This window comes from Cyprinodon tularosa, unplaced genomic scaffold (assembly GCF_016077235.1).
Source record: "Cyprinodon tularosa strain WSP-4 unplaced genomic scaffold, ASM1607723v1 ctg1019, whole genome shotgun sequence".
Lineage (NCBI taxonomy): Eukaryota > Metazoa > Chordata > Actinopteri > Cyprinodontiformes > Cyprinodontidae > Cyprinodon > Cyprinodon tularosa.
Window position 1 is genome coordinate 134,533 of NW_024037804.1, and position 24,761 is coordinate 159,293.

The 24,761-nt window shown below is 38.3% G+C and overlaps 1 protein-coding gene across 5 annotated transcripts; it reads left to right on the forward strand.

Annotated features, from left to right (window-relative positions):
• The first annotated feature begins 1,161 nt into the window (after nt 1-1,161).
• On the forward strand, nt 1,162-23,347 carry rfx3 (regulatory factor X, 3 (influences HLA class II expression)). 5 transcript variants are annotated; one of them, XM_038279059.1, is made up of 17 exons: nt 1,162-1,305; nt 7,155-7,267; nt 7,358-7,449; nt 10,200-10,458; nt 13,931-14,005; nt 14,251-14,432; nt 14,557-14,676; nt 14,760-14,884; nt 16,124-16,239; nt 16,585-16,700; nt 16,804-16,958; nt 17,043-17,140; nt 17,237-17,386; nt 17,473-17,681; nt 17,774-17,927; nt 18,072-18,114; nt 19,375-19,655. In XM_038279059.1, exons 2-17 carry the CDS (start codon nt 7,160-7,162, stop codon nt 19,653-19,655), a joined length of 2,283 nt encoding a protein of 760 aa, XP_038134987.1. In that variant the 5' UTR covers nt 1,162-1,305; nt 7,155-7,159. The 5 variants fall into 5 exon arrangements, with proteins under 5 accessions (XP_038134987.1, XP_038134994.1, XP_038134973.1 ...); XM_038279066.1 differs by having other exon boundaries at nt 10,203-10,458; XM_038279045.1 differs by having other exon boundaries at nt 7,155-7,449; nt 19,375-23,347.
• Nucleotides 23,348-24,761: the final 1,414 nt, after the last annotated feature.

A 24,761-nucleotide genomic window follows, 5' to 3' on the forward strand; every position in this document is an offset into this window, starting at 1 on the left:
TTTCACATAAAGAACTAATCAGTCAACAGAAACTGTAAGAACAAAACAGTTTTTGGGAAAACTGAAAAATCACAATTTGTGTGAAACTTGGTCAGTCATTCATCCCAATAAAAAGAGTTTTGGAGACACCGCTACTGCTACTTTTCTAAAAAATAAGAAAAAACAATAAATGATTGACACCAAAAGATTTCAGATTAAAAATCAGCAGAAATGTTAGGATATTGTGTAAACTGTGGAATATATGGGCAAAATGTGAGGAAATGTCACACAATTACAGCAGTCTTACTTTTCCACACCCTCTGAGATTACATTGAACGAGACAAGAGAAAAATGTCTGCCTATTATGAAAGTAAGATCATAACTACATTCCAGGCTAAACTTGTCAGTTTCCAGTATTCAAAGGAATAGGTGATGGTGTTAATTTAGCTTTATTTTTAGACACTGAATAACAGCAAGCTCTCTGATCATCTGAGGTGTAACTGTCCAGATCTTCTCATTATCTCCGACAAGCTTCCCTGTACCTAACAAAACAAAAAACAATCTCCACAGCATGATTCTACCCCCACCGTGGTTTACCAGTTGATTGGAATTTGTGCTGTAAAGAAAAAGTTCAAATGCATTTTTATTTTCTCATCAGTTTTCTATAAAATGGTTTTCCAGTCAACAGGTATCCCAATTCCAGCTGTGGATGCTGGGATTTTTGAACCACTAATGTCTTCTATAAGACCTCACCTATGATGCTAAACATTTTATCTATGGGTATATTATTCATTTTAAATGTTGAAGAAGCAATAAAAAAAATTATTTTCTCTTAATAATAATAATTGTTAATAATAATAAAACTTTGGATAACTGGAGCAGAAAGCCAATGTATTAAAATAAGGAATAGAAAGAACGATTATAATTGATTACTTACATAAGCCTCTTTGCCAAATTAAAGAAATATTCTAATCTTTACTGTTTATTTTTTGAAATATTTTGAACATAATTAATGTCTAAGTAAGTTAAATCCGACTAAACCTTGCGATTCGCATAGTATTTTGTATTTTTCAGAGAATACCACGTTTACTTAAATTAATACATACATACATATAGATGTATTTAGCCTATGGGTGCGCCTAAATCCCCTCCCACCTGCCTGGTAAGGTTGCGCGCAGCCGATGAGTTTTATAGCAACTGTTGCCCAGTGAGGCAACGCCATAGTCCCGTAGTCCTGGCGACTGTAACCCACCAACAACAACCTCTCGCTCCATCATTACCACCTCCTCCACCATCCTCATCTTCATCAACCAGTCCGCAGCTCAGGTTTGCTTTAAACTAATTCGTTTATTTGTTTCTAAGCCGGAAAGCAACTGGTTTGTCCCGTCACTGCTTTTTTTTTTTTTTTTTTTTTAAGCGCCTCTGGTTTGTGTTTTGTCTGCTGCTGGATAATAGCCGGGGTACTTTGCTAGCCGAGGGTGTTTCTTTGTAACGTGTTAGCATACTTGCTAAGATTCACTGTAGATAACAACAACGGCAGGAGAGCGGAAACTACATACGCGGGCTCGCGGGGAGTTTAAATGTTAACATTTTAACGTGTGTATTTCTGTTTGAAGTTGCCACGCTGAGCGGTAGCAGCTTTCTCGGGCTAGTGAATGATGCTAACTGGTCAGCTGGAGCAGGTGTCTGTTGTTGCTAGGCTGCTAACGCCAGCGATGCCTCCCCTCACAATGCCTGTTGGGTATTCCATTTTGGGGGCTAATGCTGCGGCGAGAGCTTAAGTTTAAGTTTTAGGGTGTTTTTTGAGTTTTGGTTGCTGTGCAAAATCACTACAAGGAAAGTCATTTGAGCTAAGCTTGCTTTCACTAACTGGTTGACAATAGCTAAGCCATTACTTTCCCTTTTGTCTTAGGCAGCTCGATAGCTTCGCTAGCTCTCCATCTGCCCTCTTTGTGGAATCAGATGGCTGTGATAAGCTTTGTGATAACATGGGGCCAGGCTGAAGGAAAATAAGACCTAATTAATTAACATTTGGTCAGATTTGTCTTTTAGTGAATAAGACATTCATCCTAAATTTAGTTATTTATCCACAAACAAGCAAAATTACTATCCAACCTTATTATAGTGCTGTAGCTGAACATAAATCTCATTTCAATTTATGTATGCAATATTTTATACTCTTACTATAGAAATCAACCAACTTTTTATAGATGAATAAATGGTTTCCTCTTTTGGAAAACAGATTCATTTAATTACAGAAAATCTCAGATTTTATCCTGCAAAAATTAAAGGTTACTAAATAATTTAATTTAACTGCTATTTATAGCACAAAAATAACTATTGTTAGTTACCTAGAAAAGACAATAGAACTTAAAAATAACAAAAGTTTCACTTTATTATTTTTATTTTTTTAGTAATTGGTCAAATCTAAATCATTGGAACAGAATTAAAAGAAACAAAAATATAAAATGGGCTGGAAAAGTTTATCCCTGCATTGCAACTAGTTTTAGTCAGCAATCGGATAACTGTTTTCCATCAAAAACTTTACTATATTTTTTTGTTTTTTTTTTTGCAAGGGTTGCTTATTACTTAAACAAATTATACAGTAACTTCAACAATAATTACAATTATTCCTAAAGAATCTGCATTAAAAAATGATGGAAAAAAACGATTATATATACAAGTATTCAAAGTTAACGAGTAACTAAATCTGTTTTAGGACTTCATGTTTAAAACTTTGAACATACTGTTTTTAGGCCTAGATAACTACCATGTTCTGTTTAAAAAGCATCATTATTACTATTGTTAAGAGCATATATCATTTTAATTTTAGTTTTTCTTAACCCTTAAGTGATATATTAAAATCTGATTTCTACTTTTTATTTTATTAAAACTTTTATTTGTTTTTGTTTTTTTTTTTTTTAAAGCAAGTTTCTTAGTGTTGCATCATATTTACTCTTGCACGAGTCCACTGGGTCTATTGTTCACCTGTTCAACCCTCTGATTCCCATTAGGAAGGAAAACATGCTCGTGTGTGTGTGCGTCTTGAGAAGAGGGGAAGGACAGAGAGAGCAGGTGCGCCTCTACTAGTGGGAGACTCCAGATCGTCCCAATTTACTTTAATCTGTCCTCAACAGAACAGAAGAGTTATTTAACAGTAAACAAAGAACAAGTAGTTATGGTCTCAGATGTGAATCGTGTTTCTGCTCATTGTTGCAGAAACACCTGATTGGTTGGACCTAATGATTCATAACCCAGTCACGATGTGCAAGAAAATGATTTTTATTTGTTGACATCTACTTTAGCTAAATTGGGTCACCCCCCCTGACCACATACACAAACAAAACAGGATGTTAGGAACTGCCAGTTATCAGATCGTGTTACCACTTACCTGTAGTCCAGGAGGGCAGAAATAGTGCTGTGCCACCTGGTGCCTGGATCCTGTTGCATTTCCAATCACTTAAAGAGGGCCTGATTAATTCAATTATTCCACCAGCCATTTTCATGGCCTCACTGCATATTTGCTTTGTAAATTTCCACAGCCTTCCTTGCTTTTACGTAGATTTCTAATACAAAAAATGTATATTAACCGTCTGTAAGTTCTGCAGTGACAGACGCCTTTATGATGTTTTTTTTTTAAACTGGAACAAACTCTTTTAGACTTTTGACTTTTCCACACACCAGATCTGATTTAAATCTGTTTTTTTGTTGGTTTTTTTTGACCCAGCCACTTATACTTCATCCAGTTTCATACATTAAAATCCCATTGAGATTCCTAACATTGTCACTTACTTTCAGGTTTCTTTGCAATTTTTAAACCCCCATAAAAACAAACACTTCTTTGCATACCCTCCTCCTCCTTAGCTCCAAATTACATCTCCCTCCACCTGCTTTTCTGCTATACAAACACCTGATCAAGTCATTGTGTGTGCGTTGGGGTGGGGAGAGAGGAACATGTCTCTTAGGCCTACAGTCTTGTTCACTTACTCACATGTCTTGGCTCTACTCATTACTCCCCAACTTTGTCATGCGTGATCATTACTTAGGCAAATTGTAGTCCTTTGAATTTTCTGGTACCTGTGACTGTGAACCTTTTGTGCTCCACGTTTAATTTTTTTTTCAGGCCGGGATGTATGCAGGAGAAATTGAAGGGAAGAAACTCAGGGCAAAATGCTGCGCTCCTTGGTGGCTTTTGTTCCTCTGAGTCTTTGTAGGGCTTGCACTTGCTCGCTGGAGCACAGCATTTAAGTGGGCCACAAGGGAGTGCCTGAATGGTGTGGCAGGAGGTGTGTGTGTGTGCACGTCTGTGTGAAGGGGGTTGAGGTGAGGCAACAAGGGTGTGCTGTGATGCAGGGGCTCCTTTTCTCAATTAGGTGGACTCGGCTGGGGCCATGTGCTTTAGATTTCCAGTTTTTCCCTCCTTTGTATCAGGATGCTGTGAGGTCTGGGTTACAGGTTGGAAATTAAGTGTAACGTGTTATAAGGTAAAAAGAAATATAATATTGATCTACAGTAGTAGGGTCTTCTATAAACTATATTCTAACAGTTCTTTAACGGCCATATGATTGTCTGCCTGGAAACGGTCTGGGAAATGTTTACCAAGGGTTTGATAACTTTGAGTAAACAATAGGAGATACAGTGATCAGGCTTATCCTGGCCTGACCTGCTGATTGCATCTTCCCTTTTTTTTTATCTTTTATCTCCAATGGCTCCCATAAAACATACCAAAAAATTACAGTTTATTGAAGTTTTAAATGCAGGACTTGCAAGAGTACCTCTATTTGTGCATTAAAGCATATCCTCCATATCTATCAGATTTCTTTTTTTGGTGCAAAGAAGTTTACATCAATCATTCCTATTTTTGATTAATTTATTTAAGAGAGAGCAGAATAGAAACATCCCACAGCAAGAGGTGTCCTGTTGTAGTCATCTGCCAGTTCAGGTTTCTGATGGGATTAACAATATCTGCATTAGTATTGGTAATGGTCAAAAAGGTAAAACTGGGCTGACTTAAAACTGCTGTTTATCTCCATTTTGTTGCCTTTTGTGTTTGAGTAGGGGGAGGGTGCTGGCCATGTTTGATTTGTTTGGTGATGTAACAATGATTGTAATGCAGCACAGGATTGTGGTGTATTCAACTGGGAAGCAATTTTACCGGTATGGGCTTTTTTCTGGTGTTTAAAGGGTAGGAATATAATAGCTTTATAATTTAAATATTGGTCATAACAGTGCTATTAATATTGACAATAGACATTAGCCCAAGTTTTAAATTTTTTTTTTCATCTAGTTGGCCTGGTATTTACTGCTTCTCCCAAAAAAATGTTTGATTTTACATGCATATATATTTACATACATATACAACGTGTTTACGCAAAGATTTAAACAGATATTCCTAGAGTTTTAAGAGTGAACTCACATGTTAATTGTAACAGTCAGAAAGGATTTTAGAAAAAGAAAAGGTTAAAACATGATGAACCAAACCAGGACAACAAAAAGTTGTTTTATTTTATTGAGAATGTCGAATAATTAACACAAGTTTCTTTTGTTTTGTTTTTTTTTCGTTTGCCATTTCCCTTAGTTATTGCATCACAACTGTCCGAGCTTTACGTACTTAAGCTTTACTAGTAAAATTTACATGCATGGCGCTCAAAGGACAATATCCTATCAATTGAATGGAAGTCAAAGACTTTTATAATTGTTATTTTGCAGCTGTGATTTGATCTCTTGTGCTCCTCTAGTGTCTAATATTGATATTGCACAGAAATTCTGACAATATGGTAGGCTGTATTAGTTCATGCTTTAAATCATTTATTAACAGTCTGGTGAGCAGCAATACATTCAGCCAGTTGAATTACATTTCAATACTTTTTTATGGGTCTCAGAGTGATGATGAAATGTAATAATATAATACTTTTTTTATTTTTAGAATCCATCTTTTAGCCAGCTGGCCGGTTGTGTGCAGCAACAGGTTGGGGCTGGGAAAGGGCTGCTAGTCTGTGCTTCATATAACAAAAGAAATCTGCGTTCAATCCATAATTTTATCTTGTCTAAAGAAATGTTTTGGGTGTTTTTTTCCCTCCTTTTTGTGTGAGCGACTTGCTTTCAGGTTGCACATAGTTATAATCTTACTTTCTCAACACAAAGTTAATGGCTGCAAAAACTGGCTGGTGCCGTGGTGAAGGTAATGGAAAGGGGCAAGCTGTCCCCTGGAGTGATTTGAAGCTCTAAGGAGAACCAGCTTAATTAACCAAGAGAGGCTTGCTCATGGAAACTGTGATGTGGCCTTTCCCTGGAAGGAATGGGTGATGGCAGCGACACTATTATTAACTCACAAACATGGGTTAACCTTAAGTGTGTCCTCTGGTCCTTCCCTGTAGATGTGTTCTTCACTTGCTGTAGACGGAGAAGTAATTAGAAGACCAACGTCTATTTTTATGTGTAGAACTTACAAATGGCTCAGAGTTTTCCTCTGACATTCAGGGTCTTTTGTCAGAAGTGATGTTGAGCTTCTGAAAGCATGGAGAGGCAGCGGAAAGAGAAGCAGCATCTATTTAGAGTTGGTTAAATATTAACTTGTTTTATGGCTGCAGATGTAGAGACAAGACCATGTGTCAGTGATGCATGAGTCCCTGAGTACATTGCGTACCTTGGGGCAGAGACAGGTGTTTGGGTACAGTTGACCCAAGCAGCCTTTTACTTGCATTGATTTCAGCAAAATAGACAAATATCTTTATGGTGACACCTCGTGTTTCCTGCTCTCCCAAGATTAAACTCCCATTTAGACATCCTGAACAAACTCAAACGTGGATAACTGCTGAATTCATGCATTTTCTTATGTAATGCCTTACAGGTCTGACCTTTAGTGAAGGCAAGTTCATGAAGCATTCAGTTTGTATTTCTTTTGGTATTGAAGTCTCGGATTTGATGACTGCTTATCCAGCTTGTGTAAAACCAGAACTTTCAAATGAAGCCTTTGAAAAGCAGCTGGAAAAAGTTGTGAAGATTAGTTTTCTTAGGTTAAAGAATCCGAGGTTTACTGCAATAAGAGTATTATTTGTTTGCTTTTTGTTTTGTTTTTATTATGTGATGCTGTCGATTCATCTGGTCAATAGTTGTGAGGTTTCAGTTCCTGACGCTGTTATCTGTCTTATAGGAATGTTTTCTCTTTCATTCAGGCGCCATGCAGACCCCTGAAGCAGGCGCTGACTCCACCTCCACTGTCCCTCTTCAGACCGCCGTGCCTGTCCAGCCTGCCGGCTCCACCCAGCAGGTGCCTGTTCAGCAGCAGCAGCGAAACCCTGGCTTGATTTGCACCCCTTTTTTTTGTTGTTGCTTAGAAAATAGTTTGAGCAATTTCAATTTTTGCATCTTATTCCACCAGGCGCAGACTGTTCAACAGGTTCAGCACGTTTACCCAGCACAGGTGCAGTATGTGGAGGAAAATAGTGGCGTCTATACCAACGGCAACATGTGAGTGGAGGTGTTTTCCAGCTCTGCTCTTGCACAACTTTGAAATTGTCAACCCTTTAGCCCCAACTTTCCCTCTTTTAAGTCCCTTCAAACGATCATTTATGTAACAAGCACACAATGTTGTAGACAAGCACAGTTGTCTTTTGTTCAATCTAACCCTTTGTGAAAGATTTAGTCATATGTCTTATTGTACTCAGTGCCCTGAACATGACCAGAAATTGACCAATTCTTTTTTTCTTCTTGAAGTGACGGTTTTATTTAAAAAGAAAAAAAAGTCCCCTTCGTCTGAGAAACAAAGTTACACACATACTCTGCAAACGGGTCCAATCTGTGTTTGTTCTCCTGAGATAAAAGCACACACATTAAAGTGTGCACAAACACAGACAGAAATGGACTTGTGTTAGGGGAGCTGGTGGGTGATAGACAAGCTCTAGACTAATGTCAACATAATATACTGTATAGCTCCTTTAAGGCATGCACTCCTGATATTACATCACCTGTAAGAGGTTTTGTGTCTGCTCTAGCTTCTTGGACAGCCACAGTGATGGAGACATTATATGAAGCAGAATTTCTTTTAAAGGAGTCATAACCAGGTATTTTTCTGATATAGTCTTTCTGAATTTGAACCGAAATTCATATTTAAACATTTTTAGGAGAACAAATTTAAAAAGTTCATTGGACCCTTTTTTATTATTGTTTTTGTGTTCCTGAGGTAAACATAAGAATCTGAATTGTCTGTATGCAGATTCATGTGGATGTAGCGTTAGCAACATTAGCAGTTTGCCATCATACGTCTATGATTGTTTCTTGCTCTCTTACACAATAAATAAAACATTCCACAAGCAGTAACACTTACCGACTGCCTGCAGGTGATTCCCTGATTTTTTTTTATATCGTCCCTTTTAATGGAATAGAGACGGGAGTGCTGATAGAAAGTTAGGCTAATACTAACACCCATCCAGGAAGTTAAGCTACGTTAAAGCCGGGCATACACTGTGCGATTTTATTTTATTTATTTATTTTTTATTTTTTTCTCAGTCGTTGCACGCAGCTTCTGCTCACACTGTACGACTAAACCCTGTGGTTCGTTGTACAGTGTGAGTTCACAGCTCACGATTTATGTTCGGCCCAACGCCCTCATGTGATCTACCTGCTCACACTATACGACTAAAAACCACCTCAGACTGAGCTTCGCAGTGAGATGGAGCTGCTTTGACTTGTCTATCTGGAAGCCAAACAAATAGAAGGAGAATATTAAGCTCACTACAGTGAAACGCGCTGCCTTGTTAATTTGTGCAATTTTGTGCTGAAAGCTCTAAAAAGAAAAGGTGACGACGTATTTGAAAAAAAGACATGGCTGGGCAGACGTGGCTACTACGGTCTGTCAATTTTACAGACAAAACTGCATTTCACTCATTGCATCCCTGCCGTGCTGCTGTATTTACAGAAGAATCCTTGTTTGTGCACTTAGCGATTTGCCCACGACAGTCCCAACCTCACGATTCCTGATCGGGAGAGGCTGATCGCCCCTCGTTACCCCCAGTACACTACATGACTCACGATCAGACTGAAAATCGGCCCAATCCAACGATTGTCACACAACTGGAAAATCAGCTCGAAAATCACACAGTGTACGCCGGGCTTAATCCAGCATGAGGACCAGAATCGTACTTTGTGGACAGAAGGCTTTACTGGGCTGTTCTACTTTAAACAACGAGCTCACATGTAATAACTGAGCCACCCTCACACTCCAAATTTACCAGCAGCAGTACCTTTTAACAAACCCCAACACACTTTTTAACATGAAAAGTTCTGATTTACCGGTGATGACTCCTTTGATAGAGAAATCTGTTTGTAATAATTGTTACATGTAATGCCTTTTAAAAGCTTTTTCATCCCTTGTAGAATTTAATTGCATTAAGTTACAGCAACATGTTCAAATAATTGTGTGTGAGAGACTGACTCAAAGTTGTTTGTCTTTGTATCTTGGAATCATATTATTCTTCTTTTTTTTTATCTTATAAAAATTTCAGAAGTCTGGCATGACCTTTTTAATCCTGAAACTCTAATGAAATCCAGAGGAACAAAATGCCTTTGCCAATAACCAGAACATGTATTAGTTGCCCTCTACAAAAATCTGTCCTTTCCAGAAAAATGGCAAACATGTAGAGGATTTGTGGCCTGGCCAGATTTTGGATTACATCTTTAAGTACTCATTTCTTATCAATAGGCATGATGGTGATGGCATCATATTGTTGGGATGGTTTACTGTTTCATTGACTTGGGAAATTGACCTTATACTGTCCCTATAGATACACAGTGACACACGTACACACATCTGTTTTAAATATCTACTGAGGACCTTGCCTTGACATTTATTGATTTCCATTCATTTTCAGACCTTTCTATTAGCCAATTCACACCTTTGTGCTAAGCCTAACCCACAGCCCCCAAAAGCCCACTAACAGAAAAGGTCCTAACTTTAAATCAAAGTTTTCCCTTTACCAGTAAAACATCAAATCATGTTCTCACTGAGCTGCAAGTACAACAGACACACACGATCTCCTTAGCCAGTACCTTTATGTATAGAAGTACGAGCATTAAAGGAATGGTCAATACCCAGAGTATAAACTTATGAATTGTGTAAACATCATGTTTGAAAAGCCCATCATTACTTACCAGTGTGTTTGTGCTCTGAGTAGTCCTCATAATGATTTCTTTATCTGACTTCTGACCTCTCCTCTGAACAGAAGGACCTACACATACTCTGAGCCGCAGCTCTACAGTCAGAACAGCGGAGGAAGCTACTTCGACACACAGGGCAGCTCATCGCAAGTATCTGCTGTGGTGACGTCTCATGGAATAACCAACAATGGAGGAGGGAGCACTGGAGGGATGAGCATGGGTATGGCAGGGGGTCAGGTAATCAGCAGCAGTTCTGGGGCGTACCTGATGGATAATGCTGGACCCCATCCTGCCACCCCGACCGCACGAGCCTCTCCAGCCACTGTAAGTATCATAGTGGATAAATGGCCCTTGGCTTTAACATTTGTGCACTTTTGTTACGTTTTGTATGCTTTTCTGAGGTTGTATTACTGTATGTATGTCTGTAGATCAACATTCATATCTTACTTTATAGGGAAAAATTGCTTTTGATAAAGCTTTTTTTGCCCCATGTCAGTGTAGATTGTCTAGTATTCTGTAGCAGTCTGTTTTTCTAATTGAATCCATAGTCGTTCAACAATCTTGGAAATCGCAGTTCATACTGAAACTAAACATTTGAGTCATTTAGCTCCTTTATATTTGTTTAAAGTGTACTTTATCCCAGGGTGTTAACATTTTTAGTGAATTACACGTCATATAATGATCTGCTATAAAAATGTTCCTAAGAGCTTCTTTGAAAAGGAAATGAGGCTTTAAGACGTGACAAAAAGTGGCAGAATGATTAGAAAATTAAAACTCTTCAGATGCAAACACTCCTTATTATTTCCTGTTAGGTGTAGTGAAGTACACAACACAGCCACACTGCTCTGATTTTAATTTGGGCATAATTTGAATGCTTATGACTGAAGTTTTAGCACCACTTGTGTAGTGTACTGCAGAATCTCATTATTTTTCACGACAAAAACAAACATTTAAAACTGGGGACACACTACACTGTTATCAGAGTCCTTTCAGATAACGCATCAACCTTGCCTGGTGAGACAGTTTAAAGGGTAAACAAACATACCTGTAGGTGGCAGTAAAAGATGACATCTCAGGACTCGGGCACTGTGTTGTTTTCCCTTGAAATGAAAACAATGCCATTTGAAGTGCTTTAGTTTTATCACAGTAGTGATTTTTCTCAAGTTTAAATGTGATTTCTATTGTTTGTAGGTTTTCTTTTTGATTCTCATGTTGAGTTTTTGACATTTATTTTCTTGTCTGAAGGCTGTGGAATGACATTGAACATGCGCTTTAATTATATTGAAGCATGCTAGAATTTCTCTGTTGAACAAACTACAGACTAATGTTTGCATGAACAGAAATTGAGAATTTATCTTAATTAATTTGATTTATATATATATATATATAAAATAGTTTTTTTGGATATATGTCAACAAATCAAATCATATATGAAGTACTGATTTTTACTTCGTGTTAGAGCATGTTTTACCATTGTTGGAAATGATCCTAAATTGCTCGATCCGTATTTTGATCATTTTTTAGCTTTTGGTATTGGTTGATTTTTGGTAGTTGTTTGCTTATATTTTTAAGGTAAAATTATGGAGTGTCATGTCCTGGCACCTCTTTTTCTTTGGCTTTTAGCAGCATGGGTTTTGAGATAGGCCTGTAATCTGTCTTCAACACCCACCTGCATGCAGATTTGACTGAGAACCAAACATGTTGGCCTGAGGTCTGCTCTCATCTGCTCGGTTTTCCTTACACACTTCCAGACTCCATTTTTCACATCCGCTCAGCCCCATTTCTTTGCCTGCGGACTTAGCCTAACATGCATTCCCCTCACAGGGAATCATGGGTAAAAACAAAAATTAATGTAGTCTGCCTCCAGCTTAACTTGCAGCAACTTTGAGCCATTTACACAACTCTTGAATGGACTTGGATAAGCATAATTTAGCTTACAATTAAACTATACAGATTTCCCAGATATTATACATTAGGGTTATCTGGTCTTTAACAGTAAGTAAAATGTCAACATTCTATAAACACAGGTTCCAATTTTGATATTCATGTAGCAGAAAAGGCAAAAAATGCCTTTTAAGTGAAAATAGTGCAAAGGAATACTTTACTCGACTGGATATCTTTTATTGAACCCCTATTAGCAATGGCAAATTAGTTCATATTCTGCATGATTATCATTCTTAAACTGCGTTGCTTTCATGACGAAGTTTGGCACAAATAATTAGAGGTTAACTCATGAGTTACTCTAGAATACTTTGATATACATAGAAGTTCAACTGTTAAATGTTGAGGCAGCAAAACATCAAAATCACCCAATTTATTACGCCTTCAGAATCAAGTTTATTGCCAATTAGGTTCGCACTTACAAGGAATTTGACTTGGTGTTGATGGTGCAGACAAATTGGATGTATAACTAATTTCTAATGTCACTAAATTTCTGTCCTGATGAGACCAAGCATCTGCTTGGGTCTCATCCTTTTAAACGACAGAAGTGGTTTATTCAAATGCAACTTTTTAAATTAGATTAATGTGAAGTCACGATTCCTTTTTTTTTTAAAGGCTGTTTTATATTATGGATACTACTGCTGTAATATTGCTTTAATGTTTAATATTCAGCAATATTTACCTTTTTTTTGTAGCTGTTGGAAAACGCAAGTAAACATTGCTGATTCTGACCTAGGATTTAGTGTTAAGTTGTTTTTTTTATCCTTTCTTTATGTGGAAAAGTGGATTCCTCTTATTTAGACATTCTAAACCTACCATCATAATAAGACACAAAAACTGTTGTCTTCTTAAGATCGCTGCTGATCTATTTGCTTCTTGCCATTGTGATTGCACTCCCCTTTATGCTGCAGGGTACCAACCCTCATGGACATGGACAATAAACACACCTTAGTGTAGTTTTGTCTACAAATTAATGTTTCTTTTAGCAATAACTCAGTGCAATATTTATTGATGTTACTTCTTCAGTAACTCAGTGAAATATATATGTATATATATACACTTCTTTACCCTGTATATAGCTAGCTCTTAGTTACAGAAAACATATTTATTGTGCAGGAATAAGGTTTTAGCTCTGTTACACTGGTAGCCAAGTAATCGACATTTTGTTGTCAAGATTCATCTTGAGTATTTTTGTGCAATGACAATAAAGGAAGTCTAAGTCTAACTCCCCTCCTCGAGGGCCGACATCCTGTATTTAGATAAGTGCCCACTTTACCATACTTCTTTCTCTTAGTTTTATTTTGAATGATGGCTGATTAACAGGCTCTTGCTGAGCTGGAATCATCCGATTCAAGTGTGTTTAAAAGCAGATAAACTTGTAAAGGTTGCAGGACACCAGCCCCCTAAAGCTGGGGTTAAATCCCCCCCCCCAGCAAACTTAAAGGCCTCCTCTACAGAGAGTGTTTTTATTGCAGATTTTGTATTAGACAGCAAGTATTGATTGTTTTGGTTGTTTTCTATTTGTACCCTTTAAACTAGATTTTTATCTTGATCCATAAATCCTTAAATTTAAAAGAAATATATCTTTTTTTTTATTAAAAACTCTTCCTGTCCTGTTTATTGTTTTTATTCGCCAGCTTCATTCCTAATCAAAAATGTTCCTTTATTGTCGAGGATTCCTGCTGTGCTTGGGATTAGTGGTGCTTGCTTTGGGATCTCTACCTAGCCTCTTTGTATTTTTGCTTAATGCCAGTAATGTGTTTGAACGAGCTCCTTAGTTTTCTTGCTTTAGTTTTGATTTCCCCCCGCCTCCCCCCTCTTACATTTTGTTGTCCTGTGCTTCGTGGTTTATCAGATTGAAATGGCGATTGAGACGCTCCAAAAATCTGAGGGTTTATCCAGTCAGAGAAGCTCGCTGCTCAACAGCCATGTAAGTTGCTTTTCTAAACGCAGTCGCCCTAATCTTAACTTTTGCAAGTCTCCCTCCTTTCGCTGTTCTGCCTTTTTTCTCATCTTTGTAGATCTAAGTTCAATGTGGTGCTTTCGGTTTTACGCTGCTTTAGATGCTTTGGCAAAGCTGCCATTGTTGCGGCATCAGATTCACAGAATGAAGCCTGAAGAACTTTGTGTATCAGCGTGCAACGGTGAGTTAAAAGCACTTTGTCCTTCTTTTAGCTCCAGTGGCTGCTGGACAATTACGAAACAGCAGAGGGAGTAAGTCTACCACGATCCACCCTCTACAATCATTACCTGCGGCACTGCCAGGAACAGAAACTGGACCCTGTAAATGCAGCATCTTTTGGCAAACTCATTCGCTCCATCTTCATGGGACTCCGTACAAGGCGCCTCGGGACAAGGTTGGCTATCTTTCTCTTGGTGGGATTTATTCCCCAGGAATATTACCTATTCAGTTTTTGGGGCTTTTTTGTATCCATCTAATCTTTTTCAGTGATTTACCTTTTGGTTTTGTTTTTTTGGCAGAGGGAACTCAAAATACCACTACTACGGCATACGTGTGAAACCAGATTCCCCGCTCAACAGACTTCAAGAAGACATGCAGTACATGGCTCTCAGGCAGCAGCCTGTTCAGCAGAAGCAGAGGTAGGAGGCCCTCGTGTTAAAGCACCTGCTGTGATAAAAATCCAAGTGGTTATAGATAAAAAGGTTTACCATGTTGTCTCTAGGTTCAAGCCAGTGCAGAAGTTTGATGGTGGCTCCGCAGACGGTTACACAAGTGGGGGGCAGCACATCCCTGGTGCGGCAGAGCAGACAGTCATTGCACAGAGCCAGCACCATCAGCAGTTCCTAGGTCAGCAGCTTTGCAATTAGACTAATTTTAATATTATTGTCATAAGCAGTCATTTAAAAGAGATGTTTTCAAGCCTTAAATTCTTTATATTAAACTGCATTAGAAAAAATATTTTACTAATTCCAGAGGAGAAATTATCTTAAGCTGTCTGTTTATACAAACATAAACCTAATTTACAACATTAGAAATAGTAGGTACAGGTTAACAAAACTAAAAGAATAAAAATGAAAACAAATCTGGTTAATATGAGTTGGAGTAATGTTAAAATAAAGCTGTAATATCAGGAAAAAAGGTAATTTTCTCTTTACCAGATTGTCTAAAAAAAAAATCAAACTTCAACAGTTTAAAAAAAAGACATATTCCTCTCCACAATTAAAAAAAAACTGTAAGGCTACAGATAGGTGAACTGTTTGCTTCAGTTCATTGAGTTTTACAGGTACTTTTGAATCAAGTAAATGTTTGTTCTTTGACTACACTGAAGCAACTCTATCTAAACCATTCCATCCATTCAGTTATTTTTTATTTATTTTTTTATTTTAAGACCAGTACCCTGTTAACGACCTCTTGTGCAATGTTTAGCTGTTAAACAGATGGCCTCGCCTTTAACTCCACAATACTTTGGTGTTCTGTTTAGGGCTGCAACTAATGATTTTTTTGAAATTGATTAATCTGTCTATCTTTTTTTTTTTTCGATTAATCGATTAATAATCGGATAGTAAAAGGTTCTTTGAGGAAGATTTTTTTTTTTAATTAAACCAGTTGAAATTTAAACTTTTCCACTTGAGGAGTTCTATATATATGAAATATTTTTATCTTAAATGCAAAATGTTTATACATTTTTTTTAAATTATGATATAATTACTGCTCTAAGTGGGTTGCTCTGTCAGCTAAAAGCATATTTTACAGTTTCTATACTCCAGTTAATGATTAATTGATTAGTAAATGAGTTGATGATTATTTCAATAATCGATTAATCCAATTCATTGTTTTCTTTTATAATTGTAGTGCTTTTTAATTTCATCATTCCAATGCTAACCCTGTAGAAGCAGGAGTGTAGTCTTTAAGTTTCCCTTCACTGATGATCTCCGTTTTAAGGTTGTTGGTTGTTTTCATTTAGTAAATCATAACAACTGAATTTGTTCTGTTTTTATGAAACTGAGGTTAAATTGAAATATTTGTATGATACCTTTATGATGTGGCTTATATTAGGATGATTTAGTGCTTATTCTATGTTTACAGATGCATCACGGGCACTCCCTGACTTTGTAGAACTGGACCTGGGACAGAGCAATATGGAGAACATCAGTCCAGAGGATGTGAAAGCTCTCCAGTCCCTTTACAGAGAGCACTGTGAGGTTAGACAAAGGAGGTTTTTTGTTTTGGGGGTTTTTTGTGCAAGATCAACAAAGAATGAGACCCAATTTAGAGATAGCCACGGTCTTTGTTATAAATGTGATCTGTCCAAGTTCCTAGTTTGTTTTGTACCAGAATGCTGCAGTTTGGTAGTTATATTTATACAAAGTGGACCTAACCTAATGAAGCCATAAACAGTCATTAAATTATTTCAAAGGTTTTCACTAATTTGATTTAATTGATATTATCTTTTATATTTTGTTATAGCATTTTAGAAATACCGCTTTTGCTGCCTGGATGTTTTCTTATTATGATTGTATTTCCTTATTTCTCTTGCTGTCTTTCAGGCCATCTTGGATGTTGTAGTCAACCTCCAGTTCAGTCTAATTGAAAAGCTGTGGCAGACGTTCTGGCGTTATTCACCTCCCGACACAGTAGAGGGCGCCACTATAACAGAAAACAGGTGAGCAACAATTCTTCATGAGATTGTCTTCATTAGGAAATATCTAAGGTTAAGAATATTATTTGGAAATAATGATTGTGAATATGGTTTACTCTCTCTGCAGCAGCATAAGTGAGATTGAAGCGCGGCTCCCTCGAGCGCAGCTGTTGGCGCTGTGCAGGAACGAGGCTGTTCTTAAGTGGATGAGCACCTGTGACCATTTAATGTACCAGGCCCTCGTAGAGATCCTAATTCCTGATGTCCTGAGACCCATTCCCAGTGAGCAGCAGTGACAGACACCATTCTACTTTATCTGATAAGCTGGACAGGTAGTAACTATTGTGACTCATCTCTTGTTCCCAGGTGCCTTGACTCAAGCCATTCGCAACTTTGCCAAAAGCCTGGAAGGCTGGCTTAGTAACGCCATGAATGCCATTCCACAGAGAATGATCCAGACCAAGGTGCTCTTTGTAAATATATATACATCCTGGACTTTAGATCCATTGCATGGCCGTCTGTAGTTATAACCTGAGCTCTTGTGTGCATTCATGTCACAGATTGCCGCTGTTAGTGCCTTTGCGCAGACGTTGCGCAGATATACATCGTTGAACCACCTGGCTCAGGCGGCACGTGCTGTGTTGCAGAACACATCCCAAATCAACCAGATGCTGAGTGATCTCAATCGCGTTGACTTTGCAAACGTACAGGTCTGAGCAGTTCAGAGGGCTGGTGTTTGTCTCTTCTATCCACCCATGCATTAACCCCTTGATTTGTTCGTCCCGGTGCTGTACAGGAGCAGGCGTCCTGGGTATGCCAGTGTGACGAGGGAGTGGTCCAGCACTTGGAGCAGGACTTCAAGGCCACCCTGCAGCAGCAGAGCTCTCTGGAGCAATGGGCAGCATGGCTGGACAACGTGGTTACCCAGGTGCTCAAGCCCTACGAGCACCGGCCCAGCTTCCCCAGGGCAGCCCGACAGTTCCTGCTGAAGTGGTCTTTCTACAGGTCTGGAAAAGGTTCAAGCATTCTGAGCCTCATTGATGAGCACACTGGTCATGTCTCACTTTTCCTTTGTATTTGGTTTGTTTTATATCTAGTTCTATGGTGATCAGAGACCTGACTTTGCGTAGTGCTGCCAGTTTCGGCTCCTTCCACCTAATTCGCCTGCTGTATGACGAGTACATGTTTTACCTTGTGGAACACCGGGTGGCTCAAGCTACTGGAGAAACACCCATTGGAGTCATGGGCGAGGTAAAGTAGATGGATTCTGTCCATTTAACTCCCATGTGTTCTGTTGAATTTTTAGTTAACTATTTCTGTTTTTGTTAATTTATATTTTGGATACAACTTTAAGAACCCCTAATATCTCCTCTGTGTATTACTCTCATATTTCAGTTTGACAACCTCCACAGCTTATCCCTTGCTAGCATTGATAAAGGTAAGCCAAAACAATATCCTTCACATCTCCTAATGTGAAAATTTAGCAAAGATTGTCTGAAAATATTGATAAGGACAAATACTGTATTATAACCGGAAAAGCAAACTGTGATTTCCAGACATAAAAATATATAGACAAACATACTGCTACTTTTGATAAAATAAGGTTTTAAAAGTTTCCCTGAAGCACAAACAATTGGATACCTACATATTTCCATTTACCAATGTAACACTCTTCCAGTCTGAAAAAAAAAAAAAATCAACTCAATTTTGGGATGGAAATGTATCTTCCAACAAGACTACTCAAAACATAGTAAGAGCATCAACAAAATTAACTAATTTAAAGCATATTCATGCGTTAGAATCGTCCAATCAAAGTTCAGAGGCCTCATATTAAGCTTTTCTGTGCATAAAAAAAAAACATACAGCCCAATTTCTAACACAAAACCTGGGATGTATGAAAATGAACTTTGCTTTAAAGTTTGCAACAATCTACCCAACTTTTGACCTGCTATGAGAATTTGAGCCAGCCTTGCAAATTTTTAAAATCCACAATAAAATAAGCTAAAAAGCACTAAAACCTGCCGGTTAAAATTAAATGTGGTTCTATAGATAGAAACAGAAGGGGTCATATTTACATCTTAATAATTTGTTTGCAATAACAGCTCAGATGAGCAGCTAGGAGATGCTATTTGGACTTCAGACAAATTTGTAGAGCCAAAAACTTAAATAATATTCTATAAAATATTATTCTTAACCTTTTTTTTTGTTCGCTGTAATAAATCACCCTGAGATGTGTTGACAAAGTCTATCTGTGAAAGCCTAGCAGCACCGTTGCCATGGATATCTGAACACCCACTGGGTGTCTTCCAGCTATTTATACTACTTTACATATTAATTTGTAGGCGGACACTGGGCATTGATGAATAAAGTAAAGGGGTGCGGTAAATGTCTACACATGGTTTTATACATCCGCTTTTTAGATTTCTCTTTTACACCATCACAGTTTGGGGCTCAAGATCTAAATCCAATTCAGAACCTGCTTCAAGGCTTTAAAATTGCTGCTCTTGGACTCCATCTAGCCAATCGAATTGAACTTTTACCGTTACAAAATAAATAAGTAAACAAAGAAAAAAAAAACAGGGATGCACTGATTTAAATCTGTCATGTTATGTTTTGACATTTTATATACAAAGTATTAGATTCAAAAAAGCAATGCTGAATTTGAAGCTGATGGAGTTTTTCTTTCTTTCTTGTCTAGATGAAACTAGCGGGATGGACAGTGACTTGGAAGAGGACACGGAAGAGTCTGGAGAACCCCTCGCCAAGCGTGAGAAGCCGGAGCATGAGGTAATCCAAGTGATCCAGGTGGGCGGACTGGAGGGCGGGCCCCACCCGGTGGTGGGTGTCGTCCAGCCGAGCGTCCTCCATTCGCTGCCACAGGCCCTGCAGGACCACACCGAACACATCCTAACGTCCTCTGCTGGGACTCCCACCATTCGCCATTGCAGCACCACAGGCAACACATATGCCTCCGTTTGAGGGTCTAAGGGCACAGCTCACCTTGTCTGCCTAGTTTTACCGTCTCCCTCTTCACATCTCTCTCTTTGCGTCTAGATGTCTACATGCTTTGTCTCTGTTTGCGCTCTATCCAGCTTAGTGGGTGGAGGAGTGACGCTCCAGCCAAGTTGTGCTCTGTCCTTGTCTGTTTGGATTCTGGATGTGTAGTCACCTTGTTCAGTCAGAGGAAGGGACCGGAGGAAGAAGGGACTTGAGCGCGCCATTTAACATTTCCTCTTCAGACATGACTAAACGCTTCTGCCTGTGTACACAGACGGTTTTTATTTTATTTTTTTTACCCTCAAACTGCTGATGTCTCAAAGCTCAAATCCATGTCACTAGTCCCAGTGGTGCAAAAAGCATTGACTCATTCAAAAACTCCATCTGTTGTACATAGTTTTGCTCTTCTTTTCGATTGATATTACTCCACTCATGGTGCTATCATTGTGGTTTGTTTTTATGGTATTTCTTTGTCTTTTTTTGATCTCTGTACCAACATGCTGATAGACTTCTGATTGAACGAGATGTTTCTGATTATTGTATGTAGCTAGAAAACAAAGGGTCAGTTTAGGTGGGAAACTCCGGTTTGACAGTCATGCGGTACTTAAAGCTTGCACAAAAACACTTGCATCTCTTATCGATATGGAAAAATATAACCTGTACTGCTGCTTTTGTGTATCCAGATGAGATTTTTGGATGAAATTGAAGAGAAAAAGGAAAAAAAAAAATCTTTTTTTTTTTATGTAATGCTTGCCTTTTTAGATGCTTCGTAATGTGGTTTAGGTGATGTAATCCTGAAAGAAACTTGGCAGCGACGTTGTTCCCCTGCTTTCGCAGTTTCTCACTTAATGAAATTTCTTAAGTGTGCAGTGGACCAAAAATATAAACCACCAGAGGAAGCTAAGCGTGAGCCTCCCGACGCTGTTCCCCTGTCCTGCAGTGCCATGTTGTGACGAAGAATTGAAGAAAAAATAAATCTTAATAGAATGTCAGGGATTTAATGTACCTCGGCTTTATCATAGTGCCTTATCCTTAAATGCAGCTTGTCCGCGTAATCCTGACTGAGGTTGCCCAGCCACAGATTTGGCTTTCTGGTGACTCGTGGCTGGATTTGGGCTGGCTCATCAGTTCTTCATTTGTTTTGGGGTTTTTTTTCTGTTAACTACTGAACCTATGAGTCACAGTTTTAGCCCCGTCCTGCCTTCACTCTGCCTTCTTGCATTTAGCCTTTGTCATCGAATGAAGTGAGTGTGTGTCTGCGTGGGTGTGTCTCTTTGACTGTGTTTTCCTGGGTCTGCGCTCTGCTTTTTATGTGCTCATACGCCCTTCATCTGTGTGTTTGTGTGTGTGTGTGTTGGGAACACATCCATCAGTCACCCTACCTCAAACCGGTGGTGCCACAACCCTTTTGATGCGTGCAGCACAGTCACCAAACCTTAATGCACACACACCACTGTACTGCACAAATCTCAACCCGAAGAGAAAATCTGCATTGCTTTTCTCTCACCTCTGATGTACTTTGATTTCGGTTCTTAGCCCATAAAATGCTTAATTTGTTCCCTGTTTAGAGACCATCTTTGTACAGTGGACCAAAAGTAGATATTTTCTAATATTTCAGAGATATAAAGATATATAGATATATATATATGTATAGTATATAAAGTGATGATACACTACATATATTTGTTGCTTTTTTTTAAATGTGTTTGACCTGATTGTTATGACGTGAATGTTTTTTTTGGTAGCTCATCTGTAATTACGTCATTGACTGTGAAATCTGAACAGCTTGGGGAATACAGCGCCTTGCAAAAGTATTCATTCCTCCTATCACATTTTGCAAACTTACTACTGCAAATTCCACTTTCCTTATTAAATTGATGCCTAATTGTGGATTTTTAACATCAAGAGAAAAAGGTATCATATACGTTTTTATTCAGCCCTCCTTGGCCCAGTTATTTGGAAAAGCATCTTTTGCTCATTTAACATGTCTGTTCAGATTCAAGCTAACAGCTCTGCACATCTAGATCTAATCATCTTGGATTTAAATTCTGGAACATTTTTAGCTTTGTTTTATGTTTAGGGTTGTCCTGTTGGGAGGGAAACCTCTGTCTAGTCGCTAGGCGTTCCAGGACTGCCCTGCATTTAGCCCCAATCATTCGGCTAAAGGAAAGGTATCTGAACACAATGATGCAGCAACAATTAAATAGGCTAGAAAGATGAACTATGGCCTCATTTTCCCTGCTGTGTCCATGAGCACAAGTAGAAAGCTTCCCTTTCTACTTGCTTCACATATCATTCCTCCTCCTGAGCCAGCCTGTTAGTCATGGATCATGTCTTCATAGGTTTGCAGTTATTCATCCTTTACTCTTTCCAATTTCACGATGTTTTACACCTACCGTATATTTTTTAGTTCAAATCAGTTGATGTTTTATCTGGTGGTTTGGGTTCTGTCAAACAGAGCACTCTAAGCAAACCCTAAAATTGTTATAGAAAACCAATTGGGAATGTTAACGTTTATCGGACAGATGTTAAAGGCAGGAGAATCAAATAGAAATCCAGGGAGCAGATGCTGCGTTCAGAGCAAGTAGAAAGCACAGAGATTTAATTATATTAGTCGGAGCACTAAGTTCAATGTATAGTAAATGACGTTGAGAAGATTGCTCAAGAAATGCAAAGGGCTTAATGAAAAGATGCACAACCTTTGTTTACTTTACCACATCCAACAATGCATACCTGGCAATGGGAAGCCGTTTGGCTAAAGCTTGCAGCCTTCACCTGGTAGCTGTGTGGGATTGAGGTCGTGTCACGTTCATGAACGTCTCCAGCAGTTGCTTGGAACCGAACAGAAACCACAGCAGGTTATTGATGGATATCAGATTTAGTCCTCCTTCACTACTCTTTTTTTTGCTGTATTTCATAAAATCTCAAATGAAGACGTTTGTGTTTGTAACAAAACATGCAAAAAGTTCAAGAGGCATAGATACTTTTGTCAGGCACTGTTCCCTTTGAATCCTTAGACAACAACTATACTTGAACTGTTATAGCCTTCTGAGTCGGGGGGGGGACGATTGAGATTAATCCTCTATGTAGGAGTTTATTTGAAATTTTTGCAGTTCTTTTTTTATGCTTGTCTGTAACATTTCTCCACAAAAATGTTTATTTATTAATATTTATTGCATTTCTGTTTAAAGTGCTTATACATGCATTCTACTGGCATCTGAGGATAATCAGAAGTTATCCCACTGCAAAGCGTAAACCTACTGTACAGAAAGGAGGTTGGTTGGTTCTGTTTATTCTTTGTATTATCTGTAAGTTAAATAATTGTTTTAAAAGAAAAAGGGAGAAGGAGGGGTAGCGCTGTATTTGCTGTATTTACAAATCTTTGTGTTATTAACGGTGCACAGGTGGTTTAACTTCTTTGTTTTTGTGCAACTTAGATGGGCCTCAACATTGACTAGGTTGGGAAAGTGCAAATACTTTGTGTCATTATGTTACCGGGTCAGCGGACTCTGCCATGTTCTGTTTGTTGGAGGAATTTGAAAATGAAGATGCTGGAATTCTCACTCTGATCGTGCCGACTTGAAATATTTGACCAGATCCTGGAACTGACTGAGCTCAGATCTGGCTTTCCAGTTTTATTCATTACGGATTATAAGTTAAAAAAAAAGAAGGAGGAAAAAAAACGAACTATGCTGTGAGTAGCTGCAAGTTTAAGGCCTTTTTTGTTTGTTTTTTTCTTAACCGTTCTTTGTGCCCATTTTATGCTTAAAAAAAATTCAGGTTCAGGCAATAACCTCAAAGTGTAGTGGAGTAGTGTCATAACACATGAAAGGATACTGGACTAATCTCTACTCTCCACATCTTCACTCACTCAAAGATTCCAGAAAATCTTTAAAAAGGCCCTCTATTTGTCTGTATGACATGGTTCAAGTTTTCTTTCCCTAATTGTTTAATTAATCTTAGCTTCCTTATGTGTTTTTGCCAGACAATGTGGATCATTTCTTATATTTAGTGCCTGAAAGGTGTTTGTCCCAGCCCGCTATCTTCCCTAAATTTGAAGTGCTTTAAAAACTTCTGGATTTGTGATTATCAACAATCTGACCACTTTCCCATATAACATTTTCAGACAGTAATAACAGGTACATCTCAATAAATTAAAGGTCATTTAGTTGTTTCATTAATTTAATACGAAAAGTGAAAGAGATTCATTAAATGCTGATTGAGATATTTCCAGTATTTATTTCCATGTTTATTACTTACAGCTTAAGATAAATGCTTCCCAGAAGTCCTAGATACTCTGTGAGGTTTACCGACCAATCAAGCACAGCGATACTAAAGTTTATTGCTTATTGAAGCAGATGTTTGGACTTTGAATTCTAAATCTCCACAAAACTTTGTCAGTAGATGGAGGCATAAGTCCTAAATCCTCTGGTAGACAGTCTGACTTTAGACTTCAGAAAATATAGTAGATCAACACCAGCAGAGGAAAAGGCTCCTCAAGTATAAAGTCTCCTGAATGGACCTCTAACAATAACATGGACTCTTTATCTCTCCAATCCATCTCCTGCCTCTTGGGCTTTGATTTCTGTGTAATATTGAAAAATGTACTTAAAGTGAGGAAAATAAGTATTTTAGCACCCTGCTATTTTGCATGTTAGCTTATAAATCATGGAGGGGTCTGACATTGTCGTGAGAGACATAATCTTAACAAAAAAAAACAAAAAAACGCAATGTATGATTTTTTTTTTTTACTATTTATTTGTATGATACAGCTGCAAATAAGTATTTGAACTCCTGAGAAAATCAATGTTAATATTTGGTATAGTAGCCTTTATTTTCAATTCAAGAGGTCAAACTTTTCCTGTAGTTTTTCACCAGGTTTGCACACACCGCAGGAGGGATTTTGGCCCACTCCTCCACACAGATTATCTCTAGATCAGTCATGTTTCTGGCCTGTCACTGAGAAACATTGTTTTGGAGCTCCCTCCAAAGATTCTCTATTGGGTTCAGGTCTGGAGACTGGCTAGGCCACGCCAGAACCTTGATATGCTTCCTACAGAGCCACTCCTTGGTTATCCTGGCTGTTTG